The 27949-nt window shown below is 52.7% G+C and overlaps 1 protein-coding gene across 4 annotated transcripts; it reads right to left on the reverse strand.

The window, feature by feature from the left end:
* DNAJB12 (DnaJ heat shock protein family (Hsp40) member B12) lies at positions 6470–27503 on the reverse strand. Of its 4 annotated transcripts, none has more exons than XM_005671091.2 (10): positions 27488–27503; positions 26932–27357; positions 17603–17783; positions 16028–16173; positions 13848–14033; positions 13653–13732; positions 11906–12015; positions 10133–10305; positions 9483–9580; positions 6470–8325 (listed from the first exon to the last, which is right to left on the reverse strand). In XM_005671091.2, exons 2-10 carry the CDS (start codon positions 27062–27064, stop codon positions 8296–8298), a joined length of 1137 nt encoding a protein of 378 aa, XP_005671148.1. In that variant the 5' UTR covers positions 27065–27357; positions 27488–27503; the 3' UTR covers positions 6470–8295. The 4 variants fall into 4 exon arrangements, with proteins under 4 accessions (XP_005671148.1, XP_005671149.1, XP_001924354.1 ...); XM_005671092.1 differs by having other exon boundaries at positions 9435–9580; XM_001924319.4 differs by having other exon boundaries at positions 9429–9580.

Consider the following 27949-nt stretch of genomic DNA (forward strand, 5'->3'; position numbering starts at 1 on the left):
GACCTGGGACTTTCAGTGCCAACCAGGAGGATCCTGGGTGAGCCGCGATAGTCGGTTATCCTGGTGCTGAGTTGTAGGCTGTATCTTAGGGAAAGGGCAGGTGTTGGGAGCCTGGTCTAGGCCCACCCAGCCAGGGCGAAAGGCCCAAGGGCCTGGTTGGAGCCCTCTCTGTGGTCAGGGGATGGTGAACAGAACCTCATCTCCACAGGGGCTGAGGGGGTAGAAATTACTCTGGGCTGTGCGAAAGGCCGGGAGCTCTGTACTCGCTGAGAGGCCGGGGAAGCACCTGGCTTGGGGCAGCTCTCCTTGCTAAAGCCAAAGAAGGGAAGGTTGGGCCAGTCAGCACACGGTTGGGTGCAAGGGTGAGCAGAGATGATGCTGCAGGGAGGAGAGGGTGCTGGGGAAAGACACTGGAAAGAGCAGGACATAATGACAAGAGGGAGGCTCGGTTCCAGGCCCACTTACTGCCAGGTACCTCCGTGTTCCCAGCTGTGAAATGGGAAGAGGGGCACCTGTCTGCCTCCCTCAGCCACCTGCAGTGAGGAATGTGAGAGAAGGTCTGGCTGGAAAGCTGGGGCTGGGGTAGTTGGTTAGTTGGAGAGGCCTTGCTGGGGCTGTCAACCCACCAAGCTCTCAGCTGGCCAGGGGAGTGGGCAGGCTTTGCCCTCCTCTCCATCCCAGATCAACACCTGGTCAACATGGCGCCTGACCCTGAGGCCTCACGTCGGGGGGGTCACGTCAGGGGAGCTGTGGCCGAGGCTCAGGCCTTGATGGGATGCCCCACTTTGCCACAGTCCTTGTCCTCCTCATCCTCAGGGTATTGACTCTTTGGCAGTGGTTCTGACACAACTGAGATGGCAGACTTAGGGAAACTGCTTCTCTTTTCTGGGGCTTTCACTTTTCCTCGGTGGTGAAATTGTGCATGTAGATGAAGTCTCTGGTTTTTCAGTATTTATTTTTGTAGTGGAACCTCTTCTCCAATCAGAGATCCAACTGCACTGAAACACAGGCAAGGCTGGAGTACCATGCCCCCTCCCCCCCCGCGCCCCGGGGCCCAAGAGCTCAAGGGGACACAGTTATGAGACCCCTCTTTGCGGTGCCTGCCATCTCTAACACTCTATTATTTGTACCTTGAGGGCAAAGGTGTCCTTGTTTCCCTCCCCAAGCAGCCCAGAATTTGACCCCAAGCCCAGTCCTTGGCACCTGCTACCAAATTCCCTAACCTGGCTCCTGATGACATGAGGTCTGTCTCAGTTCTTGTTACAGAGTTCAGTGGGGCCACAGGCGCCTTGTCCCTTCTCAGGGGAGTTGCAGGACCAAAACCTCTGCCGCAGCTAACCCTGTGGGGCATTTCTGGGCTTGCGAAGTACTTCCACGTACCTCATCTAATGTGCCCCCGACAGCCTGCAGGCCAGGCCTGAGGTTCCCATGTGACAGGGATCTTGGGAGATGGGCTCAAAACCCAGCCCCACCCCCCCACCCCCCCACCTGCAGGTACAGAGCTAGGCACCTAGCCAAAGTCCTTGTCCTTTCCTGGAGCCACAGTCTGGGGCACCTGGCCGAGGCCCAGACTTTCCCTCGCTTCTTCCCAGGGTGCTGGCACCTGCAGGCACCAATAACAGAAAGAGGAGGTAGCGATCTATGAGGAAAGCATAACAGAGGAAAACTCTCTTCCCCATCCTGGGGGTCTAGGGCAGTCATTCTTCCCAGTTAACCAAACAGGCGGGGTTACCATCCCCCACTCCCACCACTTTCCCTGCTTCAGTCAGAGAGGGGTGGGGGCCAGGCAGGGAGGCCAGGACCTCAGAAGGCTGGAGCTGCAGAACAAGTACAGGAAGATGCCAGAGGCCAGGCAGCTGACCCTGGGTTGCCCAAGGGCCCTCAGGAGGCCCCCCACCTGCATTGACATCAGCAGTGCCGTGGACATGTGGTCCTCTCGCTGTCTTCTCTGGCGCTCACAGCAGCAGGCCTGGGGAGGGGCCAGAGCCGAGTCAACAGTTCCTTGAATTGTGTTACAGCCACAGCCTGCCAGCTCCAGAGCTAATAATAAGAACAGATATGGGTCACACAGCTCCATCCCTTGGCCTGAATCCTGCCTCTGGGCTCAAGTCTTGGGGTCCTGGGGTGAGGCTGGGTCTGGGAGGGACCCCAGCCCCCCCGGGTTGGCCTGTTTGAAGGAAGCCCACCCGGGTCAGGCTAGCAGTCCATAGGCTCCAGTTGTTAGAGGCTGACATTAAGGACTCAACCGGTGAGGCCTGTGGAATGATGTGATCATTGTACACAAAATTTTAAATGCTACAAATGAAAAGTGCTTCTTTATGCATAATTTTACAGTTATAACAAAAAAGTTTAAATGATACAGATGAAATATTATACGTGTCCATTATAGCTGAGGCTTGAAACATGATCTCTGGACTTTGTGTTCAGTGCTTCAGGGCTAAGAAGGGACCAGAGGGAGACTGAGGCCCCAAGCAACACCTTTCCTCCCCATGTTGTGTGAGCCTGGGGCTCATAGCTTGAACACCATGGAAACAGCTGCTGTGTGGCACTGTGGGAAGCTGTCTGACACACGGGGTCCAGGATGCCATTCTCAGCATCCAGGGCCCTGGGCTGGTGGCCAGCAGGTAGCAAAGCCTGCCAGCGGTGACCCTGAGACCTGTGGCCAGGGCAGCACTCGGGCAGCCTAGGGACAGAACTGGGTCTGCGTCCAGGAATGGGTGGTGCCACCTGGCACAGGCCTGAGCACTGAGAACACATCCTCTTCTATCCTTCCAGGGTGGGCACTGCTTCTGACAGCAGTCAGAGGTCCCCTGCAGGAGGATGAGCACTGGTGATGATCCTCCTACCAGCCCCCCGTTCAGCCATCCCCCCCTCAGGGAGAAGAGCCGAGCTGGGCCTTTTCAGCAGGACCCTGCTTCCCCCAGGAGGTGGGGAACAGGGAAAAGCCTTCACTTGGTGCTTGTTCCCACAGGAGACTGGTTCCCTCCCCCACTGTCCAGCTGGATGCTGGTCCTCACTGGAGCCCTGTCGGTTCTGAAAGAACTACTCTGGTCCTGCATGTGGGTTTATGGTTACCCGTGAGGTGACCCCGGGCAGAGTTGGTGAGGTGGAGAAAGCTGCAGAGGGACAGCCATGAGTGGCCATCAAAAGGTGTCTGGGTGCTGGGGGCCCCTTTCTTCCTCAGCAGTGTTCATGGAGGCCCTGCTGGGTCCAGGGGGATACACTGAAGAAGGGGACAGGCCCCAGACAGGCCCTTGCCTTTCCAGGGTGTGACGTCTTCTTCCAGGAACTGCACAAGCACTTCCAGTTGCAGCGTGAGGGCAAGGCAGGCAGGCCCAGGCCGTGGGAACACAGGTGGGCTTCCTGGAGGAGGAGGGCAGAGGAGCCGCAGGGAGGCTGCGGGCAGAAGGAGCTGGGAGGCATGTCAGGGATGGGTGGGTGGAGGAGGCTCCAGTGGGCAGCAGGGTCAGGGTGTGAGGGACCTACAGGTCACATGGGGCCAGGAGAAGGACCTCACTCCATCCTTCCAGCTTCCACTTCCCTCATCTGTAAAGAGGCTGCCAGCATCCTCCTGTGCTATGTGGGTGCCTGTCTCCTGGGCCCCTTCACTGGGTCCGTAGGAAAAATGGCAATAACAATCCATCCAGTTAAGGCAGTGGGACTCATGAGCGGAGTCTCTGAGGGCCTGAGCCCGACCTCTTGGCCTTCCTTACCAGCGCCAGCTCCACTGGGACTATACCCTGCCCTCCCCAAGGAAAACCCCAGCCAGAGTCAGAGCTACTCAAGGCAGCCTGCCCTCCCTTGGACTTTGTTTAGACTAAATTAATGAAGGGGTAGGGGGACCCGGTAAATAAGGTGCTGTGGTCAGACTCCCCACTCTTCTCCCAGGCAAAGCCCCAGCTCCTGGGCTCTGGGAGGGCTGCTTGGCCGTGGGGTGGGGGTGGGGGGTCCTAGAGCTGCCCCTTGAACCCTTTGTCCTGTGTGGGCGCTGGACCTTTATTTCCTGCCTAAACAGCTGTGGGGCTTTGGAAGTGATCAGAAGCCTGGGCTCTGATCCTGGTGAAACATCCCTCCATGAGGGTCGGGGCGGACGAGGTAACAGTGTGAACACCACAACCTAGGCCTCCAGCTTTGCCAGCCTCTGCCCCCCACTGCCCTCCCTGCTCCTGCATGGCCACCCATACAGGCTACAGGGCAGAGCCCAGCACGAGGAAGGGTTCAGAGGCTCTTGCCAAATGCCTAACAGAGGGGACAGGGGACTGCCAGGATTCAGGAGACACAGGCTCTCTCACTCATTCATTCTTAGTAAGGTTCTTTCTCCGCCCAAGGCCACTGGTTGTGACTGGCAAGATGACAACTATAGATTGGGGCCCTGGCGTGTGAACTGTTCCCTGAATGCGGTCACTCTGGACTTTCCCAGCTCCAGGACTTTGTCCACACTGTCCCCTGCAGCAGAGTGTCCACCCCACCTGGAGCCCTGTCCCAACTCCCTCCTCCTTCACAGGTGACCGTTTCTTTACCTCCAGCCAGAGCTGCTGGCACCTGCCATGCTCCAGGGTTTGTTTTTCTCACAGTCCTCTGCCCACCGGGGTCTGCTGATCACCGGCTCCTTCACACCCGTAGTTCCTATCGGGCAGGCCGAGTCTCAGTCGTAGTTGTGGTTTCGGTGGGGACTTCACACCCAGTCTGTGCTCAGTCAATCTTCCTTGACTGAGGATGAATAACAATACTTAAAACAGAGCTTTCTATGTACCAGGCTGGTTTTTTAAAGTGTGTATATGTGATCACTTTTACTTCTCACAGTGACCCAATGAGGTAGGTGGTTTTATTACTCACATGAAGATGAGGCCATAGAGGGAGAGGGAGGTTGAGTGACACACACAAGGCTACCCAGTCAGTACATGGATCAACCCAGGCAAGCCAGGCTGTGGGGTCTACACCCACACCCAACGGATCCACTGTGCTGCCTTTCAGAGGTGACACCAGCCCTGGGAATGTGCCCCACAAGCCAGGTGGACACCTTTGTCACCACCAGGAGGCAGGGGGTATGGCTCACAAGGGCAGCCCACACACACCCAGCTCCTCAGATTAAATCCTGTTTTCCTTAGGGCCTTTCCCACCATTCTGAACTCAGGGTTCCTGCCACTCCTCTTGGTACGAGTGGATTTGATCCCCTCAAGGACAGTGAATTCGGGTTCAGCAAATGTTTTCAAAATGATGGTTCTGCTCCACAGACCCCAAAGACATGCACAGTTTTATGGAGAGCCTTGGGCATCACGTTCCCTACCCTAGGGCTTAGTTTCCTACTCTGGCAAATGGGCTGACTCACTCAAATCACATGGTGTGACATTTGGTAAGGATTCTGAGTTCCTCAAGAGCCAACACTGTTGTCAACCGCCTATTTAGCTGAGTCTGTCTGTGTGCCTTCCCTCAAAGGCCAGGAGACTCTGCCCCAGGAGACTCTGCCCGGTGGGGAGGGCTGGGGTGTGTGCTCCTTGTCCTTGGGAGACCTGGCGGCAGCCTGGGACCAAAAGATAAGCTGACTGATCCCAGGAGCTTGGATGGACGAGAGCCTTGTTTGCCACCTGACAGTGGGTGGGGACACTTGTCAAAGGCTCTTTTTTACAGCAAACAGTTGGAAGGAGTCTCTCCCACCCCTCTGGCTCTCAGAGCCACACACGAGGGCAGGGAGTTGGGGTGGGTAAACAGGGGCGGCTGGCAACGCCCCTGCTAACTGCAGCCAACAAGTGGCAGCTCGCAGAGCGGGCCGGGCAGGCTGCGGTGACCCTGGTGGGGGCAGCCAATGAGCTCCCGGGCTGCAGTGGCACCACCGGGCAGCCTGCCTGTCTTTGGCTGGAGCAGCCGCAGGAGGGGCCTCGGGCCACCAGTCAGGGCTGCCGGGCTCTGTCTCTGGGAGGCCCGGGCAGATCTGCTGCTCCATTCACAGAAAGCCTTACCGGGGCTGCCACATTTTTAACTTTTCCAATCTTCTGGGGGAGGAGGGCGGGCTGTGGAGCCAGTGTGGGAAGGATGGCTGGGAAGGTAGTGCAACCACAGATGGAAACTTGGGAGAACTTTTCCCTCGATCTGGATCCAGGGTGGGGGAAGGGAGGTTCTGAATGTTTGCCTCACAGCAGGCCCAAGGGAATGAAGGGAGGGAGCTGGACGAGGGGGAGGCAGAGGCTGTGATCATGGCCCAGGTTGCCCACCCTGGACCGGTATCAGGAACCTCAGGGTCCTGGCCCAATTGAGCCTCTTACCCTTACCTGGAGGGGTACACTTGTGACTGAAGTGGCTGTCACCTGGGGCCGGGCCAGCGGTGGGGAGTCGGGGGGGGGGGACGGGACCCTTAGGCTTGCCACCAAAAACTCCCTGTGGTCTGGGCTGTACCGTGTCAGCAGCAACAGGTGCTTGTGCCCGCCCCCAGCTCATCCCCCTTGCCCAACACAGACCCACCAAGGCCAGCCAATCACGTAATAAACATATATTTATAGATATACAATTTCAGAATTCTAATTCAAGAAATACAGCTTCTCAGGGGATCCATTAGGATCTACGTTCTTATTGCACATGGCTCAGCCCATCTAGGGACATCTACTGAGACCAGGTGGTCGGGGTGGTGGGCGCAGAGCACCGGGGCCACTGTGGGCAGGGCGCTCTCACCCACATCCAGTTCTGAGCATCTCTCTGGACTGGGGTGGCTGCTTCGTCACAGGGCAAGACCTTGTAAAAACCATGTTTGACATTTCTTAACCAAGCTTCCTTTCCCAGCAAGAATCCTATGTTGGGGACTTTTAAAAAAAGAGCTGAGAGAAGCTCTGGGAGGGTGGTTATCCCCTCCTGGCTGGCAGCTTGGGGTAGTAAGGCTTCGGAGGATGGCAGGCTCAGTGACACACTCACCGCCAGAGGAAAATTTGGGGAAAAAAAGGTAATTCCAAAAGGCCCAGTATAAACTGTGGGAATAAATAAAACCTCCCTCCCTTCCCCCTGGCAGCAACTGCTGTTTTGAGAAAAATCCTCATTTGACGGTGAAAGTAAGAAAATGGTTCAGGTGCATCCTTTGTCCAATGTGCAAGAGAAGGCCGGGTGGCGTCATGTCCATGGAGGGTAGAGACAGAGATGTCCATGGTCATGGACTTTTTTCAGGAGTTGGCTGCTGCCCCAGCGTCCTGGGCACCACCTGATTGAATCTTGGAGAAAAAGCCATCTAAAGTCCTTGCTCCACGACTTAGGAAAAATCAGTAGCAACAATGGGGCTGTGCCCTGGGGCACCTATAAGGCCAAACTGATTTAGGAACTAAAGGGGGCTGGTGGTCAGGCAGAACCTGGTCCCCCGCCAACCCTGCTGTTCTCTGTGGCTAGGGGTCAGAGGGCTCCTGGGCACCAGGCAAAGCGCCCACCTGAGCTGGCCAGAGCTTGGCGGGGTGGGGTGTAGGGGGGTGGTCTCATCCCTACAGGCCGTTTGGGGCCTCCACTGTGACTCCATACTAACCTGGCGCCTGGCCTTAGGAGGAATTTCTCCCCCTGCAGCCTGCTCCACACCCTGCCCCCGCCCCCAGCTTAACCATAAACCTGGCAACCTTCCAAGTTTTCCACAGATTTATACTGTCATGATTGCTGCTGCCATCAAAACCAGGCTGGGGTTGAGGGGACTGTTAAAAGCTAGGACCCGACTTTCCTTATGCTGTCAGCTATGGCTAATGTCTAGCCTTTGAAGGACCAGGCTACCTTCCCCAAGCTGTTTTCTAAAACAGGGAAGAAATTAACTGAACAACTTAACCAAATCCCTGCATAGTTTAAAAAGTAGGCTATATATATATATATCTCTTTATATATGCTATTTACATATAAATAGATATATACATATACACGCATCTATAAATTACATTCTATGGAGAGTTCGCTTTCATCTTCCTCTTTCTCCTTGGCCAACACCTCTGATTGCTTCCACTGAGGTGACTGGTGGTGGCTTCAGGGAGGGGGAAGAAAGGCAGCTGGGTGCCCCTTCCCCCAGCCCTTCCCATAGACATTTGCTGCAAGTTTTACATTCTACTTTCGTTGCCATGGTTTCTGTATCCTAGGAGAGAGCCGATGTGGAGCCTGAGCCTTTGCCATCCTTGGGAGGAAGGGAAGCAGCCCCGTGGCAGGTTTTCCTGTCTGTTCTAAGAGCTTTCTGCATTTACTGGGTGAGAGAGAGGGCAGTTGTGTGGCATTCGGCCTCCAATTCCATTTTAATTTTTTTTCTTGTTATGTCTTTCCTTAAACATACAGTCCATCACCTTGGCTCAGTGCACGTCACCAAAAATTCTCCAGGGATTTCATAGTCTGGGGAGGAGAGTGGTAACAGTTAGCTTGGCAGCATGTGCCCCGGAGTCTCTAACTCAGCCCACACTAACAGCCAGCTCCTTGGCCCTGTCCTGCCCATCTCAGCCCCGCCCCCACCGCCCCCTGCAGTCTCTTTTCCTCCCAGAGGCACTAGCCAGAAAGGCCTCAAAGTAGAGTCTGTAGCTGGACCGCCCCTGAGGGAACACAGACAGAGGAGGGGGTGGGCAGGGAACCAACACAAAAAAGAACCTTCACCGGCTCTGCCCACACTCTTCTGGGCTTAGTCCAAGCTGTCCCCTTTGGCAAATGCTGGGAACAGAGCCTGCTACCCACACACAAGCGTAAAGAAGCAGGAAGCCTGCTACCAGCACCTTTCATTTTTTCCCCACCCCTTCTGTGCTGAGGGCTCTCTGCTCAGCTCTGAACTCATGACCTTCTGTTTCCTTCCTCAGACCTCAGGTGAGACACCTGGGTGGGCCGGATGCCTGTGGCTTCCAGGCTTCCAGGTGCAGTGGCATTCAAAAGCACCTCTGATCCCACTAGACAAGGAGCAGCCTGGGGGTGTGCCCCCCCCCCTCGGCCTGCTGCCTGGCTGCCCCCCCTCTGGTTCCATTTCTTCTTGCCTAGAAGGACAGCGAAGAGGAAGGGCTCTTGATCCACTAGTTCCCCCATGGTTCAGGGGACGTGTGGGGCCTACTGCGGACCCAGCAATACTTGGTGGCCTTAATCCCAGGGCTCAGATTGATAGTCTGCTGTACTTGGGAACAGGCCATGGTGACTCGATGGCTGTAGACCAAGGAGGCATGAGTGGCCCTTAGCAGCAGCTTTGGGCTCCCCTTCCTCTCTGGCTCTTGGGCACCCCACAGCTCCAGAGTATGGAGTGCAGTGGGGTGGAAGAGTGCTAGAGGGTTGAGACAGACTATAGTTTCCCAGTGCATGCCAGAGCTGTCCCATCTTTGCACAGTGGAGGTCAAGCTGGGGACAGGGAAACTGTGCCATGATCACCAGGCTCCCTCCCTCCCTCCTCCTTCCACTCTCCTCTGCCTCATGACCAGGGCCGGAGCTGCCAGGAGTTGCAGGGCAGAGGCGGCCCTGGCTCATACTTGGACCTCGGTGGCACGGCTGGCCCAGGACTATCCATGCAGGGAGGCCTGCACCTCTGACAGTCGGTTACAGCTTGGGGTGCCCATCTTCTGTGCTTTGTGGTACATATCTGTGTCGCCAAAGTAGCGGGCCCGATACAGCAAGCCTTCCTCTGCAAAGCAATGGAGCAGGGTTAGGCTCACCCCTAAGGTGCTACAACACCTGCCTGGCCTGTGGGGGGACGGGGAAGGCAGTTCTAGGCCCAGGAGCTGGGGCAGAGCTGGCTTCCCTTTAGGGTAGACCCTGGACAAGGAAATATGGTCCCCCTTGGGAGCGGACTAGAGGCTCCTTTCTATGTAGTATAGTTGAGGCCAGCCAAGGAGAGAAAATGTCATCCTGGTCAGACCTCCCCGCTCCGGGTGCCAAAGATGGATCCAGATGCCCCATCAGTGGGTGGCCAAACGTGCTCCAATCTCCCTCTATACACTCACCCACGGCAAGCAAACAACGGGCTGACTGAAGTGATCTACGGCAAGTTGGAGGCAATCTCCAGGTGGCCCCTGGCTCCCATCCCCAGGGAAACATGGGGGTGGAGTCCAGCTCTTGGCTGGGACATGGCTGGCGCAGGGCAGCGCCAGGTGCTGGGCCCACACATCACTGGGTGAGCAGGGCTTTCTCCTTCCTTGCTCCAAGCTTTGCACCCCAAATACAGACACACACTCACTTTGCTGCTTTTCCTTCCAACAGTTGTTTCGGAGATTGGCAATATAGTCGTCTTCCACATTCCGTTCAACCATTTTGAGGCTGGAGCCTGTGTACTCTTCAGAGAATGTGTCTGCTACGTAGTAGACGACGTTCAGGTGGTCAGTGACCCGCTTGTGGACGTGGCCCACCGACCTGGACAGACATACACCAGGCACGAAGTGGGCTTGGGTCCCCAGGCCCTCAGGTCCTGACTGGGGTCTGCCAGAGGAGGTGCCATAGAGGCCACAGGAGTAGCTGCTTCCTTCCCAAACTAGAGCAGGAACTCCGCACTACCCCAGGGAGGGCCTGGAGAAAAGGCAGGGTATCCCTCCAGTACAAATGGCCCAGCCTACAGCAAGGCCCTGCTCAGGCTCACTGCTTACCACATGCTAACTGTGGCCTTTCTTGGGGGGAGGGGGTGCTGCTGAGGGAAGTCTGGATCCTGGAGTGAGTCCAGGCTTCACCTCTGACGAGCTATGTGACTTGAGATCCCTGTGCCTTCTTTTCCTCACTCATTCCTAGGCCAGTCGCATTGCTGAGGGCCTGCCTGGCTCCCCAAGAGCTCCCAGTCTAGAGTTACGAGGCTTAGGAACACAACGACAGGAGGAATTCCAAAGAATTGTACCCTTCCAGCTCTTGGATTCTTATCTTTCAGCTCCACCTGCAGGCTCTGGGAAAAACTTTAGCATGCAGACAGGAGTCAGTGCTTCAGTGAGCACAGCCCCTGCCTGCCTGCTGCTGCCTCTCAGCTCCCCAGCTGCAGAGAAAAAAGCTGGCATCAGGCCACAGAGCTGCTGCCCTGGCTGATGTGGGTCCAGTGGACCGACTCTGCCCCCTGCTGGTTGAGGGGGATCCTGCCAGGCTCCGAGGCAGAGCCTGGCCACTAGGTGGGGGCAGGGGCGCGGGGAGGGAGCTGATGCCTTAAAAGGTCAGATAACTTGCCCAAGTTCACCACTGGTGGTTAAGACCATATATTCATTCAACGAATGGTGTCAAGCATTTCTGATGAGCCTGGCACTTTATGTGTATACTCATTTAGTTTTCACAAGCAGGTAGATGCTATTTCCATTTTATAGATGAGGAAACCAAGGCTCAGAGAAGTTATGTAATTAGTCCAGGGTTCACAGCTGCTTAATTAGTAGAGGAGCCACTCTTACTCTTACTCTAAAGCCTCTGTTCTTGCCAGGGTCTCAAGGGCCCCCAATCAGATTGCAAGAGCAGAAGCTCTTAAGGCCAGTAGATAAAATGGGGAGAGTGTCACAAAGCCAATGAAATCATGCAAAATTGTGTGTGCCTGCAGTGTTCCAGGGAAAAGATCTGCAGGTTTCACTGTGTTTTCTTAAGAGACTGTGATCCTAAAAAGACCAAGAATCTGGAGTTCCCATTGTGGCTCAGTGGAAATGAGTCTGACTAGTATCCATGAGGACACAGGTTTGATCCCTGGCCTTGCTCAGCGGGTTAAGGATCTGGCGTTGCCATGAGCTGCGGTGTAGGTCACAAATGTAGACTGGATCTGGCGTTGTTGTGGCTGTGGCTCTGATTTCAATTCCTAGCCTGGGAACTTCCATATGCCACGAGTGCAGCCCTAAAAAGCCAAAAAAGTAAAAAAAAAAAAAAAGGAATTCCAACAGAGAAAGTCTATTTTCTTGATTCTGAGCAGCTTTCTATGCTGGATTTCAATGGGATGGATTTCATGGGGCCTGAGACCCCATGTCTACCCACCACCCGTCTCGCCCCAGCTACAGATACTCACGGCCTCAGGCTCAGACTATAGGGTGGACTGGAGACCATAAGCTGGCTGAGAGCTGACACGAGGATCAGGATGAGGATGGGCATCAGCTGGACAAACACCCCCAGCCCACCCTGGAGGGAAAAGCCAATGGTCACCCAAGCTGGACCTGGGAGAAAGTGCAACGCTAGCTGCAATTGCCACCAGCTCCCCCAGCACAACCGAGCTCAGGTGGCAGGAGCCAGCTGCCATGCAGACAGGTCACAGTGCCACTCTCTCCCCCTCCCTCCCACAGGTCCCCCAAATACATAAGCTCCTCTACCTGCCAGCTTCCTGAGATAAAACAAAGCAGCAACTGGGGTTAAAAATGGGTGGGAGGCTGGCATATGTGTTTATTTGTGAGAGAATATTCCCCCAAATGAGCACAAGTGTCTGCCTCCAAAAGAATGGGTGGCAGGGCTGGAGGGAGACTTCCATTACATGTACTTTTTTTGATTTTTGAACCATATGACTATATTATCAATTTAAAGATTGCCAGTTAAGGAGTTCCCGTCGTGGCTCAGTGGTAACTAATCTGACTAGAATCCACAAGGACACAAGTTTGATCCCTGGCCTCACTCAGTGGGTTAAAGATCCTGGCATTGCTATGAGCAGACATGGCTCAGATCTGGTGTTGCTATGGCTGTGGTGTAGGCCGGTGGCTGTAGCACAGATTCAACCCCTAGCTTGGGAACCTCTATATGCCACAGGTGCGGCCCTAAAAAGTCAAAAAAAGTCAAAAAAAAAAAAATTTCCAGTTAAGAAATTATAAATAAAAATTAATAAATTTGTTCATTGTGTGATAATTTGTGACTTATAAACTCTTTTGGGAGATCCCATTGCGCGACAGAAATGAATCTGACTTGGAACCATGAAGTTGCGAGTCTGATCCCTGGCCTTGCTCAGTGGGTTAAGGATCCGGCATTGCCGTGAGCTGTGGTGTAGGTCACAGACATGGCTCGGATCCAGCGTTGCTGTGACTGTGGTGTAGGCCAACAGCTGTAGCTCTGCTTGGACCCCAGCTTGGGAACCTCCACATGCCGTGGGTGCAGACCCCCCAAAAAACAAAAAAAAACCACACAAAACTCTCTTTTATGCTAAATACACACAAAATAAGTTTAAAAAGTGAATAAATAAAAACAGGAGGCCACAATGACAGAGCTAAACGGAACCCCTCAGCCTGCCATAACTTTAAATGCTTTGCCATTGTCCACAGTATTTTAATCTTAACTGTTTTCATTTTGGTCAGCCAGCTATTCTTATGTGTAGCATTCAAAACAGGTTTGAGGCATTGTCTTCTTGTACATTTTTTGTACACATTTTTCAAGGGTGGTGAAAAGAAGCAAGAAGACCCAGCTCTATGTTGTCATCCTTTACAATTCTCTCATTGACTTTCCATTGCTTGGAAAATGTCACTTTGGCCTTAAGAACAAATGGACCTCACAAAGGCATTCACACTGGAACCTGTCTGCAGGGAGAGGAGTTTCTGCATGACATCTGATTACAGAGGCCTCAAACCCCTACTCCCTTTGGGGGTGATGTGGAGTGTGGCTCCCTCTGGGGTTGCTCAGAAGAATGCCAGGGGCACCAAGGGGGCTTCCAAGTGAGAACTGTGAGGGCAGTGCTGCTTCGGAACACTCAGCCAGGGATGTCACTACCCAGCCCAGGCCTCACCCACTTGGGTGGGACCAGGCACCCTCCCTGTCCTCCCCCCAGCACCCTCCTCACTCACGTCACCCTGGTTCTCCCTGCGGTCCTGCCTTTGATGGTATGCGTAGCGCATGCGGCCGTTGCTGTAGACATGGACGTTACCTGGGGGTCAGAGGCGCTGAGTCAGGAGTGGGGTTGCTGGGAAAGGGAGAGGCTGGCATCCAGTCTCCCAACATCACTACCAGGGAGACCTGGCTGTGGGAGTTGGGGGACTTACTAGATGGGAAGCCACCTCCAAAAAACATGTTGAAGAGGTCTTCAGGGGAGATGTCGGCCTCAAAGCCACGATGGAAGTCCCCATGCCCATGGCCCTGTCGGGCTGCCTGGCTCTTGTCATCACCGAACTGGTCATACTGCTTCCTTTTCTCTGGGTTGCTGAGTACTGCATACGCTGTGCCGATGGCTAGAAAGGAGGGAGAAAGGTCAGGTCTGAGGATGCTGGGGCTGCTAGTGGAGGCGCCTGTGGTGGTTGAGGGCTCGCTTCCTTCAGTACTCAAATAACGCTCTCGGGAGAAGTCCTTGGGGCCACTGGTAAACCTGGTCATTGGGCAAGGGTGAGTGAGTGAGAGTGTGTGTGTGTGTGTGTGTGTGTGTGCTGGGGGAGAGGGGGGTCTTGGGGGGAGGGCGAGGGGCGGGCATGCAGGAGTACCCCTAAGTGAATCTGGGTAGCCTGGGCTGGGTAGAGGATTAGTACACAGGCTCCTTACTCTCTACCCTATGACGACTCTCCAATTCTCCCTATGCCACAGGCCCTTTACAGGCATTATCCTCTTTACTCCTAACAGCGCATCTCCATTTTACCAATGAGAAAGCCGAGGCTCGGAGAGCTTAAGTGCAAGTTCACACAGGTCTCATGCTGTAGAGCCAGGAATCAAACCCAGGTGTGTCTTCAAGCCTGCTCACTGACTTTATGAAAAAAACCACCAAAACGCCCCCTTCTCATTCCTCTCTCTTAAGGTGTCCAGTGGGATGGGGCAACCCTTTCTGGAATCTTGAAGTCATAGCAAGACACGGAGGCCAAACAAACACGGCATGTGTGTTGTAAACTGGAGAGCAGGAACTGCTGGGACGCCAAGTCCCCAGGTTCTCGTCAACACTCCACTGCTGGTAGTGTGGCCTGGGAAAGCCCTCTCTTCCCTAGGGTCCAGGTTCCAGCTGCTGTTCCTTGGCCCCAGTCTGCCCTCCACCCCCCATTAGAGCTCCCCAGGTGAGAAGCCTGTGCCCTGAAGGCCCTCTCTGGGGTCTTGCTCCTTCTGCAGTGGCCCACTATCTCAGAGGAGGAGATCAAAGCTGCATCTGCTTCAGAACCTGCAACCCCTGAGAAGAAAGAGAATGGCCCTCCTCCTCCTGTTCCAACAGGGCCCCAAGGCCAAGTGCAGCCTCTTAGCGCCGGTCCGGGCAGGCTGCAGGCAGAGGTCAGGGCTGGGGAAACATTAACCACCAGCTACCTTGCCTCCCCACTGCCATTCTCTTTCTCCCTCTGGGGCTGGTGGACAGGCAGTGGGGGAAGGGGGGGAATACCTGCAGACTGCCCCCCTGGAGACCAGCCCCACGCAGCCTGGAATGGAGCACCTGAGGTGGCCCAGGCAAGGCCCACCAGGATGGGGTCTGCTCTGCTACAGGCTTCCCACCTGGCTATGGTCACATTGCACAGCTCCCAGCTTGGGCTAGGTGGGGCTGGTCACCATGCTATTGCCCAGAGGGAAGTGAGCCTAAGATCCTAAAGGTCCCAGTGAGGACAAGGTGGGCATGAGAGAAGAGGCACCTGGGGGAGATAAGGAACATTACGTGGGCACAGAGTTGCCATGTGTGCCTGATATGTTCAAAGAAAAGATAAACTACTAAAGAGCAGCCTATGGTGTCAGCCAGAACTGAAGCACCCACCCTGGACCCAAGAGACCCTGAGGCCAGAGACTGCCACGTCCCCCACACAGGCCTAGGGTGTGTATGGTGCAAGGGGGAGACAGTGGGTGTAAACAGGCCAGGATGAGTTGGCTACAGCTGCTACTGCTAAGGAGCCCATCAAGCTCTAACCAGAGGCTGCCCAGCACAGGAAAAATCCCAGGACTTGCAAGTGCACAGGGTGAGCTGGGAGGCCTGCTTCTTTCTGCCCCTCAATCACCATGTGACCTTGGAAAAGCCATGAGTCTTATCTCGCCTCAGCTCCCCTCCTGTAACCCCGGAGGAATGAGGAGGAAGGGGAGGCAGGAGTGGTGCCACCTGTACTCTGACAGACTCTGCGAGGCTGGCAGTGGCTACTAGGACCTTCTGCCCAGGAAGCAGCTCCTGAGCTGGTAGGACTTGGGTCCAAAGCCACGTCTTGGCAAAGCCCCTTATTCCTTCCCTCCCAAGGACAGCTAAGAACACCCAAACACCAGGAAACCAGGGCCAGCTTACCTTTGAAAGCTTCGGTGGCGCCAGGCGCATGGTTCTTGTCTGGGTGGAACTTGAGGGCCAGTTTGCGGTAGGCCTTCTTCAGGTCCTCATCAGAAGCCCCTCTGCTCACCCCCAGGATCTCGTAGTAATCTTTACATTGCTTGACCCTGGGGGAGGGAGCAGAGCGTGGCAGGGAGCTCTATGCGGGCCCAGGCTGGGAGGTGAGGCAGGTGAAGAAAGAGCAGCGTGGGCACTCAGCTCTGGGCAGGCCCGGGGACCAGCAGTGGTGACAGCAAGAATACATTAGGGTCTAAGAGGGGGCAGTCGCTGTCTCTGCCAGGACAGGAACCATTTCCCTGTGCTAACAGCACCCTCACTGGAGGCAACCTCAGAAGGATCGCCCATGTCCACCAACCAGGGGCCTCTGCCCAAGGGTAGGTGTGTCCCTAGCTCTGCACTCCTGGATATGTGTGTCTCAAAGGGTAACAGATTCGGCAGCTGTTTGTTCACCCCATCACGGGGCCGTGAAGAGACACTGTTTCTCTTCCACTAATTCTTACTTCTGGGGCCTTGGAGACCCCCTGATTCCTGGCTTTTTCCAGGCTTTACCACCTCTCCACAATCAGTTTCTACTGCCTACAATGCCTGGCCTTGTCTGGTCAGAAAGATGTAGCTGTTGGGTTTTTTTGTTTTGCTTTTTAGAGCCGCACCCACGGCATATGGAAGTTCCCAGTCTAATCGAACTGTAGCTGCCGGCCTACACCACAACCACAGCAACGCTGGATCCAAGCCACGCCTGCGACCTGCACCACAGCTTACAGCAATGCCAGATCCTTAACCCACTGAGCAAGGCTAGGGGATCGAACCCACATCCTCATGGATTCTAGTCAGATTCTTTCCACTGCACCACAATGGGAGCTCCCTGGTCAGAAAAATGTAAATTTGGCATATGCTTTTATGGCAAACTATAGTCATGCTAGGTCACACACCAACTGAACCCCAGGCCTGAAGCTTGCTAATGTCTTCACTAGCAGCCAGGACCGTGTGGGAATGACCTCAGTGGCTAGTTGGTGGAGAGGCCCAGGGAGAAATGGGAACAAGAGGATCTACATCTCAGAAGCCTTGGCTGGACCGTCTCAGCCTGGTAGTGAGTTGCTCTGTGCAGGGCCTGCCCCAGCCTTGGAAGGAGAACCATCTGTCTCCACTCCAGCCTGTACAGGCTCTGGTTTGAAAAGGTCTTTGTTGGGGGCAGGGCCGTGGGTTGAGGGAATATCTGGAGGGGGAGACCAGGCCTCATTTGCGACAAACAGAGCTGTGTAAAGAGGCCCAGGGCCTGCTGGCAGCAGCAGAGGAAGCCAGCAGTGTCAGCGTTTGCAGCCTCTGCTGTGGGCTGTCTTGGCGGGAAGGGACAGTGGAGCCCTGATGCCCACACTATATTCCGGGGCCTGGGGAGCCTGACCACTTGGACCTCCTCCAGCCTCATGACCCTCCCTGGGTGAGGTGGATGAGTGGCTGCAGAATGCCTTCCTAGATCTGAACACGTCCCAGCACCACCAGGCTCCAGCCCCTGCCCACCCGGCCGGCCCAGCCCTCCACCTTTTCACGGCTGCTACTTGTTCTGCAGTGTAGCCTTTGGTGCTCTCTCCTCCTCCGGCTTCACCGTTGGCCGAGGGAGAGCTGGCCCCGCCTGCTTTCCTATGGGTCGCATGGGTTGCTTCTGTGGATTGGGGTTGGTCACCGGCAGATTGTGGTTTCTGGTTGAGAGACTCGATCAGGGCTGTGCAAAACAAGGAAACCATTCAGGGCTCCTGTTCCAGCAAGGCCATGTGCAACAGCTGAGGAACTGCCTGGCCCTGGGAGATCCCAGGACCCCTGCATCCCACCTACTGTTTTTCCTGACAAAGCCATGAGTTCCTTCCCTGAAGGCCTGTGGGGGGGCTGGTGGGACAGTCACCTGCTCTCTTAGCATCCACAGTTCTTAACATGTAGGTAATTTTTTTTTTTCTTTTTTGGCCACACCCATGGTGGCGGCATATGGATGTTCCCCAGGTCAGGGATCAAATCCATCTGAGTGGCCTCAGAGATAATGCTAGATCCTTAACCCACTGTGCCACAGCGGGAACTCCTCATTGGTCATTTAAACTCAGCATAAAAATAAACTATTAACCCTTTAGGCTTTTTAAATTCCAAAGTAGTGTGTTTATCAGCCATCCTCTGTTAAGTGCCAAGATGTGCGAGTGCTCTGTAAGGGGGGGGTCCCACACAGCAGGACCATGAGTCAGTTAGCATTGGTCGGAAGGCCTTTGTTTAGCTGTGGAGAGACGTAGGGTAGGGATTCTGCCCCAGAGGCACTGGGGTGGTGGGAGACTCAGAATAAATGTCTGCTGTGCTCTCTGTTTATTGTTGTTCACCTTTCTCAAAGGGCTGGCCCTGCCAAATGTCCTATTTCAATGTTCAGTCTATACAGGGTCACAGTCATTCAAATCCAAGCCCCTGGTGCCTGTTGACTCAATGGGGAAAGGCCCATTTCTCTGGCAGGATTCCCCTGTGCCCACTTATTACAGGCACAATACCAGTTCCAAGACTCCCAGTCCTGCCAGGGCTCCCGCACCCTGGCAAACCACACATCTGGACCACTATAGGGACCAAAGACACCTCTGTGCCGAGGAAGGACAGCAGTACAGCCTGGATGGTCCCCAGCTTCCTTCAAATGTGCCAGGTGGTTGCTGGGCTCCAGGGCACTGTGCTGGGTGTACGTGTTGGTCTCATCAATAAGGTCTGGAGCTCGGCTCACCGGGAGCAGGGCACTGGGGCTCAAGTGGACCACTGTGTCCAGAGCCACCGCTGCCCTAGTTTGCAGTAAATCTGGCAGCAGGAGCCCCTTCCATCACAGTTGTTCCAAGAATAGAAGAGAAGTTCATTCACAAAGACCGAAGTTTCAAATCTCCGCTTGGCCACTTCCTAACACTTTCATCCTGGATGGTCTGTGAAATTCCTCTGAATCTCGGTTTCCTCACAGTGGGGGATGAGGATGAAATGAGATGTGTTTAAGCCCCTGGCACAGAGGCTGATAGAAAGTAAAAGTCTGAAATGAGGAGCTGCTAATACTGTGACCTGGGCTGATGAACCAGCTGGCCAGGGAGGTGTGGGGACCCAAGGTGGAGGGCTCCAAGTCTTAGGAAGGCAAAATCTCAGCACCTAGCAGGCTCTGGACATAGTTGTAGCCATGAGATTTCAGACTGTCTCCGACCTCAGTTCTGTGCCAGGCACCAAGGAAATGGCAAAGGAAAAACTAACAGATGAAGTGATGCTAATCAAGATGGGACTGAGGGAGGAGCTGCTTGCTGCTTTCCTAGAAAGGGGCTTTAAAGAAGTTCTTATTTGGCATTCTCCCAACCAGGAGATGGAATGGTCTCTCTCTAGTACCTTTCAGGGCAGGTTCTGGAAGCTTTTTGGACAGTTACATGGAATCAGCCCTTTTAATTTCCCTATACTACAGAGAGTCAGAAGGGGAACGGATGTGCTCTGGGTCACATAGAAGGTTTTTCTGTTTGAGCTGGCAATTCAAGATTTCTTTCTTTCTTCCTTTTTTTTTTTTTTTTTTTTTTTTTTTGCTTTTTAGGGCCACACCTGTGGCACATGGAGGTTCCCAGGCCAGGGCCTAATTGGAGCTACAGCTGCACACCACAGCCCCAGCAACACAGGATCTGAGCCTCATCTGTGACCTATACCACAGCTCACAGCAATGCCAGATCTTTAACCCACTGAGCGACACCAGGGATCAAACCAACCCACAACCTCATGGTTCCTAGTCGGATTTGTTTCCACTGTGCCATGACAGGAACTCCCAAGATTTCTTTTTTTAATTTTTTTTTTCTCCACACCTGTGGCATGCAGAAGTTCCCAGGCCAAGGATCAAACCCACACCACAGTACAACCTGAGCCCCTACAGTGACAACACTGGATCCTTAACCTGCTGAGCCACCAGGGAACTCTGGCAATTAGATTTCTGGCTGCTGACAATTAAGTCTCTTTTGTGTCCAGGACACCCTCTCTGCCAGGCCCATGGGATGTGACTGCTTCATTGTGACTCACTGTTACATCCCTCATGGCGCAGTGGCAGATATGAAGGCTGGAGGGTCAGACTGCCCAGGTTCAAGTGTGGCTCTGCCACTTGCTAGCAGCCATATCAGACAACTTACTTTCTCCATATAAAACTGTATCTCCTTCAAGAGAGTTGAAAGAGTAAATGAGTAAATGCCTACAAAGGACTGAGTAAATATTGTCTTCTGTTACTGTTACTTTACCTCCAGGCTCCCGAGGTAACTGCAGTGCTTAAAGTCAGTCCAGGAAAGGGAGGGAGGAGTAGGGAAGAAGCCTGAGAGTGGGGCCAGACAATCTGGTTCCTTTGTTTGCTAGCCATGTGGTCTTGTCGGGTTACCTAATTCCTCAATGAAGACATGATCCCTGCCCTCACACAGTGGTTCTGGGGGTAAATAAGATTCAGCAAATTAAGATAAATGGAAGGCCTGAGCACACAGTGGGGCTCGGAAAGGTTGACTAATTTGAAAGGGTAGTGCCAGTATGGGAATACCTCTCACCTCCTAGATTCTTTTTTGGTTTTTTTTTTCTTTTTTTGGTCTTTTTAGGGCTGCACTCGCAGCATATGGAAGTTCCCAGGCTAGCTGTCAAATCGGAGCTACAGCTGCCGGCCTACGCCACAGCCACAGCAACACAGGATTCAAGCCAAGTCTGCAACCCACAGCACAACTCGCAGCAATGCTGGATCCTTAACCCACTGAGCAGGGCCAGGGACCCTCATGGATACTAACCGGGTTTGTTACCACTGAGCCACAACGGGAACTCCCACAGATTCTGAATGCCAAACTCTCTTGGTTAGCAACCTTCCCTTCTCCTGTGTGCTGCCTTTTCCGACTTAGCCTGGACCTCAGAGCCACCCACTTCACAGAACTTTGGGCAGCCTTTGGCAGGAACCTGAAGTTTGAAACAGCCTGAAATGTCACTCACAGATGCTCCTCAGTCCAAAGCCTGCTGAGTGCTGAGACTTTACTTTTTGAAGCCCTGGAGCTCCTCAGCCCCCCACCTTGGTCCCCTCACCTCCCTGGCCAGCCTGTTCCCATGGATAGCCAGTTCATCAGCCCAGATCATGTATCAACAGCTACTCACTCTGAACTCTGTGTCTCTCTCTTGCCAGATGCTTCCACAGAACCTGAGGCAGCCAAGCTGACCTGTTTTTTATGTTGTTGTTCCTGGGCCAGGGATCGAACCCAAGCCACAGCAGTGACAACACCAAATGCTTAACCACTAGGCCACCAACCCCCTCTTTGTACGCTGGAGAAACCAAAGCCTGCAGATCCTTTCATCACCCCCCTCCCCCGGAAAATTCAGCCCCACCCACCACTGTCACCAGGCTTGAAGGGAAGCCAATGGCTAGGCTGCAGGAGCTAGCTAGGAACCCTCAGAAGGGACTGACTGGCTCCATTAACCCTGCCGTGTGACTTCCCAGCTCAGGGCCCCGCTCCTGCTCCAGCCCTGGTGCCTCCCCAACCTACCTTTTGTAGCAGAGTTTCAGGTCCCCTCACATCCTCTCACTGTGAGGTCCCTCGGCCCTTCAAGGCTTCTCAGCGCCCCCTCTTACCCCTAACTCTCCTGTGTCCTTCTACTTCTCTAAGACCAATCCTCCACCCGTGCTCCATCCTTCCCCCTTCACTCTGCAACTTGTCCTTTTCCCGTGGCCTCCACAGCAACTGACAGAGCTGTTCACCACCTCCCTGACCCACAGCTCCATGGCCACCTGTCTGCTGCCCTCTCCTAGCACTGCTTCTTCCTGCTGCTGCTTCCTCTGTCTCTGCCCACTGGCTACGGGCAGAGGCAGCCTATGGTTATGCCTGTAGCAACCTCTGCTACACGTTTCACACTTTGCCACAGTGACCTTCAGCCAGGTCATAACTCCAGTGAGCTCCATCCAACTGGTGAAGCAGACTTTAGGCTGGAACCTGGAGCGCTGTCCTAAGCTCCATGCTACAGATTCCTTAGAACATTCCCCTATACCGTGCATACTGCCCACCACTTCCTACCCATGTTTTTAAAAATTTTTAAATGATTTTTATTTTTGGAGTTTCCATCCTGGCTTAGCAGTTAACAAACCTGACTAGCATCCAGGAGGCTGTAGGTTCAATCTCTGGCCTTGCTCAGTGGGTTAAGGATCTGGCGTTGCCGTGAGCTGTGGTGTAGGTCACAGATGTGGCTTGGATCCTGCATTGCTGTGGCTGTTTCTGTGGCGTAGGCCAGTGGCTACTGCTCCGATTTGACACCTGGGAATCTCCATATGTCGCAGGTAAGGTCCTGAAAAGACCAAAAAAAAAAAATTTTTTTTTAAAAATTCTTTCCATTATAGCTGGTTTAGTGTTCTGTCAATTTTCTACTGTACAACAAAGTGACCCAGTCACATATACATATATACACTCTTTTTCTCACATTATCCTCTACCATGCTCCATCATAAGTAACCAGATACAGTTCCCAGTGCTATAAAGTAGGATCTCATTGCTTCTCCATTCCAAAGGCAATAGTTTGCATCTATCAACCCCAGACTCCCGGTCCATTCCACCCCCTCCCCCTCCCCCTCGGCAACCACGAGTCTGTGCTCCAAGTCCCCGAGTCTCTTTTCTGTGGAAAGATTTATTTGTGCCGTATATCAGATTCCAGATATAAGTGATTTCATATTTCCACTGATGTTCTTTAGCCTTGGTTTCTTCCTGGTCACACAGGCTTGGATTCTGAATCCCCATTTCTCCTCAGCATCCTTCTCTCACAGAAGGCTTGGTACCTCCCTTCCAAGGACTTTACCCTGATCCATGTTGCCTTATTTCAGGCCTTTATAACTCCTAACCTACTCAATGCAATTGTCTCTCAACTGGTTTCTGCCTTGAGTCTCTCTTCCCACTCATTAACCCTTTATGGTGTTCTTTTAAGAAGTACCCTTGGAGTTCCCATCATGGCACAGCGGAAACGAATCTGACTAGGAACCATGAGGTTGCGGATTCGATCCCTGGCCTCGCTCAGTGGGTTAAGGCTCTGGTGTTGCCATGAGCTGTGGTGTACGTTGCAAATGCAGCTCGGATCCCTCGTTGCTGTGCCTCTGGCGTAGGCTGGTGGCTATAGCTCCGATTGACCCATAGCCTGGAAACATCCATGTGCCTCGGGTGCAGCCCTACAAAAATAAAAGCACCCTTATCTTCCTCCTACTATAAAATATTTCAATAGCTGTTTTTTTGTTGTTGTTTTTTTGTTTTGCTTTTCAGGGCTGCACCCAAGGCATATGGAGGTTCCCAGGCTAGGGGTCGATTTGGAGCTGCAACCCCTGGTCTACGCCACAGCCATAGCAATGCCAGATCCAAACCAAGTTTGCAACTTGCATCACAACTCACAGCAACACCACTGACAAAGGCCAAAGATCAAACCCACAACCTCATGATTACTAGTCAGATTCGTTTCCACTGAGCCAGAATGGGAACTCCTCAATAGTGTTTGTTTTTTCTTTCTTGTTTTTTTTTTTTTAAACTAACTACAGAATAACGTGGAAGTAAATATCCTGGCCTGGCAGGAAAGGATTTCCAAAATCTTTTCCCATTCTATTTTCCAACCAAAATACTCGCTATACTCACCTCCACAGTCTCCAAATATTCCTACACCCGATCCCTTCCCCTACACCTCTTAGAACCTCCAGCCCTCAAGTCTTTGTCCTCGAGGCCTGTTTCAAGTGTCCTACCTTCCTCCAAAGTGTAGTTCAAATGCAGCCTCCTGTCCTATTCCCTGAAGCCTCTCCTCACCGTGATCTACCACTATTATTATTATTTTCTCCTTTGGACACCCCACAGCATGTGGAGTTCCCAGGCCAGGGATAAGGTTTGAGCCACAGTTGTGATCTATGCCACAGTTGTAGCAACCCTGGATCCTTAACCTGCTGTGCTGGGCCGGGGATTGAACCTGTGTCCCAGCACTCCAGAGATGCTGACAATCCATTGAGCCATAGCAGGAACTCAAGCTCTACCATTATTTTAATGTCATGTTACTGTTTATAATTTATCCTCCATGCCTCCTACCCCTAGTACTCAACTCCACCTCACCAGACTGACTTCATGGAGGGCGGGGACTGGATTTTTTTTTATGTCCATCTTCAAGTCCTCAGCATCTAACACTGTGCTTCATTTTTATTTAATCCTAGTTCTTGTTTTATGGTTTGCAATATTATTTTTTCTTAACTCTGTCTTCTTCACTAACTCATAAGCTCCTTAAGGTGAACGATCACGTCTTACCAATCCTGCTACATACAACCACTTAGCACTGAGCGGAGACTTTGCAAACAAAGCAAAACAATTGAGTCTGATACATTAAATGACATCTGGAATGATCTCAAACTTCAAACATCAAGTGTAGACAACTACCTGGTATTTTTTAACCTACGTTTCCTCATCTCAAGCTCAAATTACACCCCCATGTTCTTGCCAGCTCAGAGCAGGGCTATAGACGGCATATGGTAAAGTTCACAGAGAAGCATGAGGCATACGGTCTTTCCAGAATAACACAACTATGACAAACGTGCAGCAGGTCACTCTTCTGCCTGAACAAATTCAAGTGCTTATGCCCCAGGAAGGACACTCATCCAAGCACCTGAATCGGGCCAGGAGGCCTACTGACAGAAAAGCTCCACAGACCATGTCATTACCATCCTTTTTTGGCTGCCTTGTTTCTGAACCCCCAGAGGTATCAGAGTCAGACAGAACTCTGAGAACTGGACCCCCAAACTTAAATGGAGGGCTCCCTGCTTACATTGTGTGATTTCGTAGAAAAGCTCCTCGAGCAGGTTACCTCAGGAGTCCCAGAAAATATACTGAAACTTTCTCTAAGACAAATAGGTCAAAGATCATCCTGCAGAGTCAGGAGAGAGGAAAATTCAGGCATTTCAGGCTGCCTCTCTTCTGCCAGCATTCCCTTTTCTCAATTTCATAATGTAGGCAGAGAAGGTGAGAAGGCTGACTTCTGCTTTTCAGTTTCATTTCATTCCTTTATTAAACATGTATAGAGTCAGGGAACTTTCCAGCTTCTAACTGTGTAAACTTGGGCAAGTCCCTGGCCTCTGAGGTGTTTCCTCACCTCTAAAACAAAGATAATGATCTTTGCTCTGCCTCCCTGATAGGACAGGCTGAAGAGAGAAAATGAATTCAGAAGAGCTCTCTAATCTGAAAAACCCTATGGTTAAGATTGTTATTCACATTATCTGAGCCAATCCTCTAATATTCCGGATGAGGAAACCCAAGCTCAGAAAGATCACATGGTGGCAGTCAGAACAAGAACCCAGGTCTTCTGACTCTGAGTACCTGCTATAGGCCAGTTTACTAAGTGGTAACTGCAGGCCCAAACCCTGTATCTTTAATGGACTCTTTTTTCTCTCCAGCATGTATGAAGAAAAACTCCAATTAAGACTTAGGTTAAAGAAAAACGGGGAGGGGGGGTTTCTGGGTAAAGTGAGAAGATGAGTAGTACAGACAACCTCACTATTCCCTCTCTAGTTTGGAAACCTCAGTCCAGGGCCACTTAACAGCCCAGAAACCTCAGTGGGCACATGACTGGCCACTGATGGACTCTTGGGGACAAGGGTGGGAGAGGGTGGCTGAGGACAGTGCTCCAAATCTTGCAGGTGGGAGAAGAGGCTCTAGGAGGGAGTGAGGGGCCCAGTGTTGAAACCATGTACCAGACCCTAAATCTTTGTGTTCTGAAGTAAAAGCCCTTTCCTTTAGCCTCACCTCAGTCTCCAAAGGCTGATTCAATGCGTAATGATTAGGAAATATTGTTACAGCCAAAAACTAGTTAAAACAGTCCATTACGTGATGTTCTGCTGTGGCCCACTAACGTATTACTAATATTTACTTTCTAGTTAGAGTTATATTGCATCTAGTGTTTTCTTTTGTAATTGAAACACTCCCTAACACCCCTTCCCAGTAAGCAATCTTCATTCCATAGGGAAGGGCAAGGAACGATAACTCTGAGGACAACTAGAAATCATCACCGGACCCACTGACACCAGCCTTGACAACTCTGAAATGACCTATGGATGAAGACTAATATGGACACCTTAATCAATAACCCTGACTTCTGGGCTAAAGCCATAAAATCCCTTGCCATCCCCTCTCAGGTCAGGAGATAGTTCTGAGGCATTAGGCTGCTGTGTCCTCCTTTGCCTGGCAAAGCAATAAAGCTGTTCTTTCTCTTCCTCAAAACTCTGTCTCCTGTCTCCAAGACTTAACTGGTGCAGGTGTACAGAGGCCGCATTTTCAGCCACAGTCACAGGGCAGACTGTGTGGAATGGGAAGAAGGTAGGCTCTCGTTTGGGGAGGGTGATCCCTGGCCCTCCCCGGGTGAGAAAATATGGAGACGCTTTTTCAGGCCGATCGAAGGTCGGAAGTCCTCTTTCCCTCTCTAGAACCTATTCTCTCCGTCAGAGGAGTTGTTTATTTTCCTAAACTATAATATTTCCCAAACCGGCAACTGGCTCCCAGCCACCGAATGGCCCCTTGGGAAAAGTAGTTCAATTTCGCTTCCAGGTAAGTTCCTTTCGTCCCACCTGCCAGCGCCTCTCATTCTTGGGAACTCCAAATCTCAGAGGGGTCCGCAAGCCCCAGGAAAGCTGACGTCGCTGTGGCCCCTCTCATTAGGTGTCCAGCATCCCAGAGAAGTGGGAGAGCCGAACACTACACCTCCCAGCGGCCACCGCGCGTCTCAGTACGCAGGCGTAGCCGCGCCTCGCCACCCCTCCCCCTCCTCCAACTGATCCCGTCGGTCCGTTCCCATATTCCCCCCATCAGTTCTAATGTCCCCTCTGTGTCTCCGGCACCTCACACTCACCGCGAACTCGCGGGGTCGGGTACAGCCGCTGCGCCTTCTCCAGGAAGCGGAGCGCCCTGTCATGCTGGTTGCTCTGGATGGCCTTGAGGGCGATGCTAATACAGCGCTCGGCTTCATCCTTGTTAGATTCCATGGCGGAACCAGAGCGCGGAACCAGGGAGGGGGAGGCCGGGGAGCGAAAGGCTGAGCCAGCTGCTGGCGCGTCTCGGGGCAGGCTGTCGCAGGATGGTGACGTAACCCTCTGCCCCCTCCTTTTCCGAGATTAGTGCGAGATTTTGAGCGAAGGAGGAAGTGCTACCGTATGTCTTCTAAGAGGGGGACGTGTAGCAGAAGCGCTAAGTGTGCACAACCACATTCCTGGAGCCCAAAGGAGTCGTATTCAGAGGTCTTCAAGTATTGTATTTTTGCATGTTCTTGGTAGTAACTCTGTGTATTTGAGATGAAGGTGGCTTATTTATTTATTCATTCAGCGGATATTTATTGAATACCCGCTATTTGCCATGCTAAGTACAAGGCAGCGGTGAAAAAACAAAGCCCTTGCCCTCAGGGAGCTTACCTTCCAGTGTGTGTAGCCGGGTGGGGAGACATCCAATAAAGAGATAGAGTCCAAGCGTGATAAATGCTATGAAGAAAAAAAAAGACAATATAAAGAAATAAAGAGATTGAGAGTGGAAGGTGCAAAATAGCCTGATCAGATAAATCTTCTCCCAGAAGCGGTTATTTTAATAGAAATCTGAATTCAAGAAAGAGAGAATAGGTATTCCAGGTGTTAAGTCACCTGGAAGAAAGGTGGTCCAGGCAGAAGGAAAAGCAAATGCACCACAGCTCACGGCAACGCTGGATCCTTAACCCACTGAGCGAGGCCAGGGATTGATGGAACCCGAATTCTCATGGATAGTAGTTGGGATTATTACCACTGAGCCACAATGGGAACTCCTAAGAATCCATTTTGGCTTAAGCCAATTTGTGATCTAAGCCTGGCTGCAATGCTGGCCCTTGAACAGGTCTCAGTCATTAA

This window comes from Sus scrofa, chromosome 14 (assembly GCF_000003025.6).
Source record: "Sus scrofa isolate TJ Tabasco breed Duroc chromosome 14, Sscrofa11.1, whole genome shotgun sequence".
NCBI classification, from domain to species: Eukaryota; Metazoa; Chordata; class Mammalia; order Artiodactyla; family Suidae; genus Sus; species Sus scrofa.